Here is an 11,570-nt window from a genome sequence, read left to right on the forward strand (position 1 = left end):
CAAAAAACAATAAGTTATATCCGAATAGACACAATCTTCCAATGATTTTTTTTTTTTCAAACAATCTTCCAATGATTAAGAAGTTATGTTTGAGCAGGTACAAATTCTAAGATAACCATTTGAAGAAATAATAAAATTTCGGAATCAAATAAATAATAAATAAAATAATCATAACTCTTTCATAAATATTCATATTATTTCAATGAGACTTTATGGTCAATTTTTATAAAAATAAATTCGAATTTTAATAAATAAAAATGATAATTAATTAGTATCAAATCGCGTCCTTGTGCACACTCACATCCTTTCGACATGGGACAAGGTACCTCATAGTTTGTTTTACAAACAAAGTACTAACAATTTCCGCTAAAGATGAAATTCTAAAGGTCCCTCTACATGTGCTTACTGTGGCACGGGAGAAGAAAGAGTGTAGGTTATATCTCATCTGGCAGACCACGATGATTAGCTCATTTGCTAGATTTGTCAATATTTTAGGTTAGGACATAACATAGTCATGGCATATGAGACTTGGCACATGAGTGAGAAGGACATGATATTCTGAGTCGGAGAGGTCTAGCAGGAGGTCACCGGACTGAGAAGCTGGTGCGTCAACATGCATATAATTAGATATAGTCCATGTCATGTTCTTTGTTGTTTTTTACTGGTTAATTATGGTAGCACGAAGTCTTCTACGAATGTAACTTGATCCATGACCTCATTCAACTATTCTACCTTTACAAGACAATAAAAATTCATTTAGCAGTCTTTAAAGTTGCTTTTGGGTTGATCATCATTATCTGATTATAATATGATGCCACACACTCGAGTACCTTATTTTTCAGCACATATTACTAGAAGTGATCGCTTTCTGGTGGGTGGTGGGCGGTTGCCACCTTAGAATTGGACCACCCACTAAGTAACGGTTCCACAAAACAGGAATTAGGAACCGCTCACTGGTTCCCGGATTCACTCAGAATGACCACCGATCCAATTTGTTCCTAAGTGTATCGATGGAACCAGTCGTGTCCTACAATCTAATCTATTTTTAATAGCAGATAGCACAGAACCAAAAAGTCCCGGAAGAACGCCATATTACCCAATATCTTGAAAACCGGCCAAAAGTACCCAGAAAAGAACAGAGAAAGAATGGGACATTACTTAAAGTTGTAAAGCAATCTCTACCGCTCTAATGGGAAAAGTGCCAAAAAAGTTTTAAACCTTTTATTTTTGTGCCGATTTAATCCTAAACCTTTTTTGGGTGCCGATTTAGTCCTAAACCTTTTTATATTGTGCAAATTCAGCCATTTCCGGCCAATTTTGGCAGGATTTTGCTGACTAGACGCCGGTTAGCTGACATGGCCTGATCAAGACACCGACGTGGACTACTTTTAATAATATTTTAATATTTTTGAATTTTATTTTATTTTTTACTTTTCTCTTTTTCTTCCTCCAACCGATCGCCAGACCTTAGCGACCGGCTAGAGGTGACGGCCGGTGAGTCGACCTCGACCTTGCCGGCCACCTCGCCGGTGGTCGCAAGGGCGGCCTCACGCCGGGCGGCGAGGGCAAGCCTCGCCGCTTGGCGCGAGGAGGCAGCCTCCAGTTGGCCTCGCGTCAGGTCACCGAAAGCCTCCGACCAGACGACGAGCTCCGCGTGCCGTCGAAGATCTCTCTCTCTCTCTCTCTGGCATGATCGTTGAGATTCCCTCTGCTTCGCGATCCTCTCGTTCTCCGCATTCCTCGTGTCTCCGTCGGAGACGGCCTCCTCACGCCAAGCTAGCGGGGCTCACCCTTGCCGCCCAAGCCTCGAGGGTGGCCTCGCACAGGGCAAAAGGAGTCAACAAAATCCTTGCCGATTTGGCCATGTCAGTCGGCCGGCGTCCAGTCAGCAAAATTCGGCCAAAATTGGCTGAAAGGACTGAATTGGCATAACGTAAAAAAGGTTTAGGACTAAATTGGCACAAAGACAAAAGGCTTAGGAATTTTTTGGCACTTTTCCCCTGCTCTAATGGATTTCCAATGGAGACAAAACGGTTCTACTTTTCTTTTGTGAGGTGAGGTAATCAAGAGACGTGATTCCTAAAGTTGAACTGCTAGAATAAGCTACTGAAGGCAGACTGACCAAAGCGTGTCTTTGGAAGAGCAAATGTGAGAGAAACCAACTAATACACCCACACACATATGTACTGGTCCAGTTGGGTGGGCGATTCCACCTAGAACTGAGAACTGTACAGGTACTCACTAGTTATTGAAATCAGGAACTGCCTAGAATTGACAGGTTCGATTTGGTTTGGTCTTGTTCAGGCAGTTCTTTGTTCTTTTGCACACCTCTATATAATACATACATATATATTCGTGTGTCCGTTGCATAAGTACGTCAATACGTTTGCATAAAGCATAAGCTGTGAACATGGTGTGTTATCAATTGGCTGATCCAGTGGCTGTTTTAAACGCCGCAGTAGGCCTTGGCTGAGCACACATCTTTGGGGACGCTGTCCTGGGAAAAGTAACGGAGCAACCCATAATGATCGAATGCTTTGAACTTCAATATGTTCTCAGAATCTGCTAAGGATTTCGATTGTTCCACTGTGGAATATGAGCAAGCCCAGCGAGTACCTGGGCGATTGCTTCTTCTTGAGCAACACTTGATGCAACGGAGAATGAATCCTTCCGTTGCTCCATGCCTGTTCAAAAGCGGTTGAAACATTTTCCATTACTTAAATCAATAGAGAGACTCTCATAGACAAGATGTCCTTGATCCTTCACCAAATAAGTACGAACTTTCTGAAGGATCGCCGTCATTTTAGAAATAGTGCGAGCAAGCTATGTTTGATCCACGCAGACAACAAGAAAATAAGGGACAGGTGGTATTAAGTTGTTGACATGAATTTGAATCGACTTGAGTTGAGATTGGTTTAAGTCAACAGATTAAGATTAACTAATTCAACTATTCTGCATCTGTAAATTGCAAATTTTCTTGGCATAACAATTAATTAAACCTAGATAGCAAGTCTAAGGTTGGAACCATAGACAAGCATGTTGATCACCTTCCAAGAATGCATCGCCCGCCATGACCAAGAATGACGACGGTGAGGGTTCAAAGGCAATCCAATCGCCATCCTTCGTCTTGACCTCCAAACCATCAACTTGATTCTGGTGAAGTATGGTCATGAAGCTCTTATCCGTGTGCACATGGCAGCTGGAATTTGTTTCGTTCATCTCCGGCACCCTATATTTCATGAGCCGAAGGAGATAATCGGTTGACGTGACATGCGAGTCGTAGTACTTCTTCACCCTATAGCTCTCAAACACCATCCTTTTCACCATCTGCTCGAACTCGGACACCTTCTTCGAGAAGGCGAGCGCACCATTACTAAGAACCAATAAAGTAATTGAACGTTTCCATAACAAAAAAAGCAGCCAAAACACGCAAAACTTGGATCAGGGCGGAAATAATCTTTCAAGAATTGCTATACGTACCAGAACCACTCATTACTGGCTGGCCACAAGAGGTTCGTGAAACTGGACACCTTCGACTGTCGTCGCATTATCAATGCCCAAGATCTCATACAAAGGAACGACGGGGTGTTGCCCACGTAGGCAAAGTAGGGTTTCTCGGAGGTGTTCCTCAACTTAATTTCGGTAGGTAAATCAAACAGTGCCTCAAGCTCATGGAAAATCTCGTTGTGAGCTTGTGAAGTGAAACTAGGGTACGCTGCGACGAAGCAGCCGTAATCTTCTAGGCCGAGGACGACGCGTTTGGACGTGGAGATCCACATATCTGTTCCAGGATTACGATTTTCCAGGAAAATTCTATAACGGGAAGCTCAGGCAATGACCCAGATTGAGAACCCACTGGAATCAATTAATTATGCAAGGGTTTGGTTTTTCTCTGGGTTTAATGTCGAATTATAAGGTCCCCCTCTTTGAGGACGTATGACAGAAATGAAAATTTGGCGGAACGTCACGTTTGATAACCTATAATACGAGGAATGAATTGGAATGAAGATACTTGTCACGATCTCTCCTGATTAATTTGGAGGGTTATGAATGTGAATATTCTTATCAGGGGTGATCAGGTCCAGGGTGGATAGGGTTTAGACCTAGATCTTGTACCCGACCCTGTTATAACTGATTCCTCTTTTCTGGACCTTATACCCGATCCTATTTGTATTGGACCCTGTACCCGACCTATCCTATTTTTCCGATCCGGTTCCAGGGTCAATCCTGTTTTTACTGGAATCTGTTTTGCAATCTTCTGATATCCTATACGACTTCGAATTTTATATTAATACTGAGAAAATAACGTAATCCTCATAATTTATATTGAAACATTAAGCACTTGCAATAAATAAATACATGAACTTTTTGACTAAACAAAAAATTAAGGATCCATAAGACTAATTATAATAAATAAAATCATAAGACAAAGAATTAGCAACAAATATGGGTCTAATATTAGTCTTATTTCCATAACTACTACATGAAGTTACTCATTTGTGCAAACATAACTCCTACAAAAGAAAAATTAGGCGAGCCAATCCATGTGATACACAAGAATTTGGCGCTGACGAACACCGTCCGTCCATCGGACAATGCGAGAGGGAGCTGGTGAGGGAGGGAAGCAAGTGAAGAAGATAAATGACAAAGAAGAAGTGTTGTACGTGTTTGAAAGAGCCAAGAGGAAAAACTTTGTGTGATTGCTGGAGTAAGAATAGAAATCGGGGGAAAAAAGGATTTTGAACCTCTACTTACAAAACTGGTCCTGGGTAATCACTCGAAACTTGTTCCCAAACCGGTTTAAACCAGTTCTGAATTTTGGGAATCGGTCCTTGGACCGGTTTCAATGGGAACCGGTTCTCGACCCTATTTTCTGGGTGGGCCGGTCTAGGAACCAAGTATGCCCGGTCCGATTGCACACCCCTAATTCTTATGCGTAAGAACTTTTGTAGCTTTTTTATGAGTTCATCGTTAATGCCATAACAACGTTCCAAAAGTAAACACCAGATTTACTGTATTTTTTATCCAAGACCTTTTCAATGTTATGAAGTAAAAGAGGATATTGATTTTAACGTCATCACCTATGCTACCAGGTAATTATATGAGAATTAGCGTTTGATTCCTAATGTGTAGAAAAGAAAAGAAAATAAAAACAAAAAAAAAATTGTAAAAAATTCAAAATATTATAAAATATATCCAATGCTGGCCGTGTCCGGTAGGACAGTTGGTGTCTAAGTTAGTGTTTTCCATTCAAAATTGGTTGGATGGACTCAATTAGTAAAATGTGAAAATATTTAAGATTCAATTGACATAATTGAATAGTTTAGGACTAAATTAACAAAAGTGTAATATGTCTAATTTTTTTATATATAATTTTCCCGGAGTTCATCGTTAATGCCGTAACAATGTTCCAAAAGTAAACGCTAGATATGCAATATTTTTTTATCCACCAAGAGCTCTTCACTGTTATAAAGTAAGAAGGATTTTCGTTCTAACGTCATTACCTATGTTACCATGTAATTATATGAGAATTAGCATCCGATCTCTAAAGTGCTTCCAAAATGAACAACTTTTCATAATAGAGCAGATAAATAATTAGAAAGTATTTTCCATGAACGTTGCAATAAATTTTAACATAAAATGAGGAGATTTTACATGTGTGAATTGTTGTTGGATATACATTGGAAGAAGATGTTAGAACGTTCAATTGGTGAGAGTTCCTTAACAATTTAGATTTTTGGATAAGTCGACAAGTCGATTCGATCTAATGAAACGAAATCAACTTACGAAATATATTTTGACGTACGTTGACCGAGTCACCGATATGTATTAACCGACAAAAAGCAAATGGTCGAGTCTTTTTATCATGCTAATGGATGACTACAAATCAATTTATCACCCGAAAATTCAAGGTTGACATCCCTTCATCCTCCAAGACCAAACAATTGAAAAGAAAAAAAATAGATAAGACACTACGTGTTGCAATTAGGGGTGAGCATGGTTCGGATTCGACTAGTGCAATAATCTACCCAAGGACCAACCTGTATAATGTTAGTCATCAATTTTTGGGACTAGAGACTGATCCTATTGACCTTGAGATTGAAAATTGAATTGATCCTATGAGTTCAATGATTCAGTCCAGTTCTAAAGTCAACCAAGGACCAATAGATTTTTATTGTTTTATTTTTGTATTCCTTAAAAGGACAAACATACTCTTTCAAATTATATATTCATCAACAATGCGACATTAGGTAACCAAACTATGAATACCAATTATATAAAATATATATCTAAGATAAGATAACAACCGAATTCTTTATTTGTGATTGAGCTATAATTGTGAGGCAGGCCAAAAGAGACCAGTGATTTCACCGGTTAAATTGTGTTCATGAGGTGAGAGAGACCAACATAGAGAGGCAAGTAGCAAGCAAGGTGAGCGAACAAAGTGAGGTGAGCAAAGAGGATCTCTATTTATTTATTTATTTGGTTCAATTTGGGTTGGGTTTCTACTTTCTAATTTATATGGTAGAACCACATAAAAAAGAAGAGAGGTGGAGGGGTTGGGGTTTAAAGTAGACAAAAAAATATAATATATAATATATATATATTATATATATGGTTTGGGTTGAACCAACTGTAAAGTTCCAGGGCCGAAGACCAACATGGACAGTTTAGGATCTAAGGGTTTTAGGACCAAGGACTGATCTAATCTCCTTGGAAATCAGATTAGGATTGATCGAATTGGGCCGATTCAGGATCAGTCCAAAGTTGACCCTAGATCAATGCTCACCTAGCTATTATGCAGAAAGGGTGACGAAACCATATAATTAAACAATAATGTCCATTTTTCAATATAGCTGTCACGACCCAAGCTCACCGCCCTCAAATTCCTCATCATCGCGAGGAGAGAAAATAGGGAAAAGTCGGGTTTAGGGATACTTGATCACAAGAGTTCTCTCACGGTTCGTGTTCCAAAAAACGTCATCACCTCACCTTTTGGATCAAGCTTCTCGTGAGTTCCCTCCATGAGATCGCAAGCTCTCCCAAGCTCATATCCTGCATGACAGCGGAGTGTTGCGATCCATACCCATACGTGTGACACACCTTAGGGAAATGGGTCAGGTGTGGATATTGGATTTAAGGGTACCTTTATCATGGTAGCCCTCTCGTCATTGCTTGCCCATAAGGATGGCATCACTTCATCCTTTGGGTTATTTCCTATGTCAAGTATGCTAAACCATCGCGAGTTTCATCGAAACTCATACATTGCGTGACAGGTTATTTGTACGGTCTAGTTGTTTATGACAACCTAAAAATAAGACGAGAGTTGCCACTAGCCTCATTTTGGGAGTCGGCTAGAAAATCCAATCGAGAGTCGGGAGAGTTTCCTCGATTTTTACGCAACTAAATATCTAGGTTCGGGGACTTGGGTTACGCTAATATTTTTATTAGTGCCATTTCGATACCTAAACAATATGTTGTGTTTTCCTAACATGTTCATGCGTTTCTTTTTGTATTTTCGGGATCATTTGTCCCAAACTAAGTGATCACGCGTAGTTGGTCATTTTCATTCTATTCTATTTCTAGAAAAACAAGAAAATAAAACAATCAATGTAATTGAAATTGCAAGACAGTAAATAAACAACTAAGGAAAGCAGTAAATCTATCATGCAATCATAAAAAATAAAAGAGAAACACAGTTGAAAAGATGAGAGAAAGAGAGAAAACCCGCAACTCATCAAGTTTTATACAACAAATGGAACCCGAAACATATATCGGGAAAACGAATAGTACATGATAATGGTCGAAATGGACATCGACCTCCACTGTCTTCATGCTTTCTCCATTTTCAGGGTTCTAATATAATCCTAGCCTAAGAAACTTATAACTAGGTACATACAATGGAAAGAAACAAGCGTACACATCAAAACAACCAAAAACAAGACATCATATTAAAATCAATCATTTAAAAGAAGTGCAATACAAAAGTCAAGTTTTTGGGCCTTGGGGTCAGCTTTTGTCTTTCATGCAAAGGTCTCACTAAGACACCTACCCAATCCATTTTTTTGTGACTTATAGCAATTAATGACCAATTGTATTCTCACATGGCCAATAACGCTACTAAGTCTCCTAATCAAGCGATCTATATGATCCCAAGGTTTTCCCTCGATATCATGCATTGACCTTATCATTCATCTAAAAATCACACGCATTGCAAAAAATTTAAACATGCATGCAGGTCTTTTGAACCTTGTTTCTCAACCAATTAAGCAATAAAGTGAACCGTCGGCAGGTCACTTATTACTAAGGGCATGTACCAATCACAAACACAAGCAATTTCTAATGCATGATGAGATGATATGTATGAAGGGTGCATGTGATATTTAAAAAAAAAAACATATCTCGAAATCATTCATAAAAAGTTTTGAGACAAGGTGATGTCTCAACTATGAAAGGCATTCAATTGCCAAGGCTAGCCCGGGCCTCGCATTAGAAGTCACAAGTATCGCAGACATTTTGAATACAATTCAAACCATGACTTTCACATTGTCAAAACATGATTTTTCTTTAAGCCAAATCAAGTTTTGGAGAATAACCCTTTTAGGAATCGTTTTTGAGAAACATCACATGTACCAAAATATTTTTTGAAATATGCAATTTGAAAAAGCCGGTTGTTTAACAAAAAAGATCAAAGCATTTAAAACAATTTTCATAAAGGTGGCATGTCCTAATTTCACGCACAAACTAACCTAAAAGATATAGCTAAACAATCACAATCGTGTTCATTTTAGGAAATTTCAGAACAAACGTGCAAAGACAGCAAAATTGAGTAACACCCATTGACAATCTAGCTATGGGAAAATTTCATAACATGCATGACATGATGAAAAACAACTTTTGTGAAGAAAGTTTTCTTGAACAAGCTACACATGAATTTACAGAAATCAGACAACAAGCAACAGCACGACAGAAATTTGTCAAAGCAACAGGATATTCAGCTAATATCACGAGAATTTGTTCTATCATAACATGTCTAAAAATCATAAAATTTATACACAAGATAGCCAACATAATGAAAAACAACTTTTATTAAGAAGCCAAGTTCAGATTCCAAATAGAAAAAAATGGAACAAAAATATCAAAGGTATGTCCATACAGGGGTTAAAACATGTTCAGATTGTAATCTGACTTTGAAAAAAATGAAAAACAATCCAAAAAATGAGCGATTAGCGTGAAATCAGTGGCATTAGAAACCTCTAAGTGTTTCTTACATCTTCCTAGAAGAGCTCGAGTTGAAATGAGGTCATTTCGGACCTCGTTTTTTGCCAAAACAGAAAGTTACTCCTGGTATCAAAATATGCAGAAATAAGAACGATTTTTTTAGGATCTACCTATCTGAATGATTTTAAAAAATTCTGGAAAAAATGTATGTTGTAGAGAAACATGCTTTGAGAAATTTTCATGAAGGAGTTGATTTAATATTAAAAGTACAAAAATCCAGAAAAAATCTACAAGCAGACAAGATCAAACAATACATAACAGTGAACTACAACATATCACTTTTCCAGGATCATCTCCTGAATTTTGAAGCAGATTTCAGATAGCAAATGATATCAGATTGGGACGTGCTATAGCTCATTGGAAAGCTAATCAAGCCATCTTCAACTCTCATGAAGACATCGAGCACCAAAAAGCACATATACTAACTCGTTTCCAGGAATATACACAAAGAGGTCTGTCATGGATCCGAAATTGCAGAACAGTGATCATCTAAGTTCAAAAATCATAGAACCAAAAGATCTAAATATATTCAACTCTAGATCATTCAAGTATTGATTTTGCAATGCATCCTGGCCCCGAACCTTCATTGTCGATCATGAGTCACGACACGAGAAGCTCTTGCCTCATCAGACGCTATTAAGAGGAGTTTCAACACACTTACCTCGGTTGAACCGGTGAAGAACATGCCTTCGGAGATGTGCTCGTTCAGCAACAATAAATCTGTTAATCGAAAAAACTCATTGAAATCAGTGGAGGATCTGAATCTAACAACACTCCTTAACCAAAGCAGAAAGGAGTAAATCAAACACTTAGCTTCAATGCTTCTATTTCGTTTCTGGAACTTCTGGAAAATGAAGAACTTTGGCCTTCAATTCCCTATGATTTCAGAAATGGTTCTAAGAAATGAAACTTGTGGGACTTCATTTAGAACTTACGAGATAAAAGTTGATCACATAAGCAACTTTCCATTATTGGTTCGTGCGTAACACTATCTGGAATAAGCGTACTTAGAATCATTTCGAAGCAATTTTACCCATCTAACGCGTATGGTAGGGCCGAGTATGTCCCTACAGCTCACTCTCTATAGAAAACCGTTCTCTCCACTGCTACAACTGGTTGTATAGAAGCCGCATTTTGGACCCCAAGGAAGGCGACGGCCGCATACATAGATCCCATCGCATTGATCAAATCTTGACTCCTGCAAACCTAACATTCAGAAGCACGTAATTTCTAGAATGAATGAGGCAGATACTGCAGATTATAACTTCATACTCTATGGTAAGCTTTGAATAAATGCACTTAACTCATATAATGATACCATCAAATCAAATTTTTATGCCATTGTTTGAATGCTTTCTCTGTCACCACCCATGTTGTCATTCTCATCCAAATGCATCTTATTTACAATTTCTTTCACATAATTAGCCACACGTTTTTGAAAACCTTCCTCAATTTGAATGTGTTTTATCAAATTATCCACAATTAGGTTCCCAATGTGGAAAAGTTCCTTATGATAATCATTCCAAGATGAAAGCAAGTTTGAAATAATTGCATTAATTTAAAGAGGTTTAGAAACTTCAATCATAAAATCTTTGAGTTTGGCAATAGATATTTGAAGTTCCTTCACTTATTTAGAGACATTTTCCATTAGTCAAGACCAATTAAAATATTTAAGAAAAGTAACCACCCACCGTTGCAGTGTAGAGGGTAGAGTTTGTGTTCTCCACCGAGGAGAACCGGGTTTGAAGCCCCTGCGAAGCAGGGAGGCTGAAGCGCTGTGTGGTGCCTTGCCCGGGGTGCGTGGGTGGTGGTTTCCTGCGTGCCGGCCGTGCGGGGGTTCCCTGGGTCACAAAAAAAAAATATTTAAAAAAAGTAAATCTATCCATACCTCATTTGCCAGTATTGCATTTGGTATTCAAGGCATTTTAAATGCTTCCAAGATTTGCGTAAAATAACAAAAAAAATTCATATAGACGATTTAACAAAGCATTGAGAATCTTTCCTCAACACCATATACTATTGGTCTCTTCTTTCCAAAATAATGCATTTCGAGATACCATTACTTCACTGAATGTTCTTGGATCTTCATCCAAGTGAAATAATATGGCAATTTATTCACAACATTTTCCCTATCTTCTTTCTTTTACCAAGAGTCACAAAATTAGAATTGAAATCTTTCATTTTCTGAAATCTTTCATTTTCTTCACTCTTTGACTTCTCCTCAACTCACTTGGAGAATGAAGCATTTTTCTTTTCCTTGATGAATGATTTCTTGCATTAATTGTTTC

The 11,570-nt window shown here is 38.2% G+C and overlaps 1 protein-coding gene across 1 annotated transcript; it reads right to left on the reverse strand.

The window, feature by feature from the left end:
* Positions 1–2,446: 2,446 nt before the first annotated feature.
* LOC104417034 (probable 2-oxoglutarate-dependent dioxygenase AOP1) lies at positions 2,447–3,779 on the reverse strand. The gene is made up of 4 exons (XM_018860352.2): positions 3,481–3,779; positions 3,048–3,373; positions 2,617–2,684; positions 2,447–2,497 (listed from the first exon to the last, which is right to left on the reverse strand). The coding sequence occupies exons 1-4, from the start codon at positions 3,777–3,779 to the stop codon at positions 2,447–2,449; spliced, it is 744 nt and encodes a 247-aa protein (XP_018715897.2).
* Between the last annotated feature and the right edge of the window lie 7,791 nt (positions 3,780–11,570).

The sequence above is a fragment of the Eucalyptus grandis genome, chromosome 8, assembly GCF_016545825.1.
Source record: "Eucalyptus grandis isolate ANBG69807.140 chromosome 8, ASM1654582v1, whole genome shotgun sequence".
In the NCBI taxonomy this organism is placed as follows: Eukaryota; Viridiplantae; Streptophyta; class Magnoliopsida; order Myrtales; family Myrtaceae; genus Eucalyptus; species Eucalyptus grandis.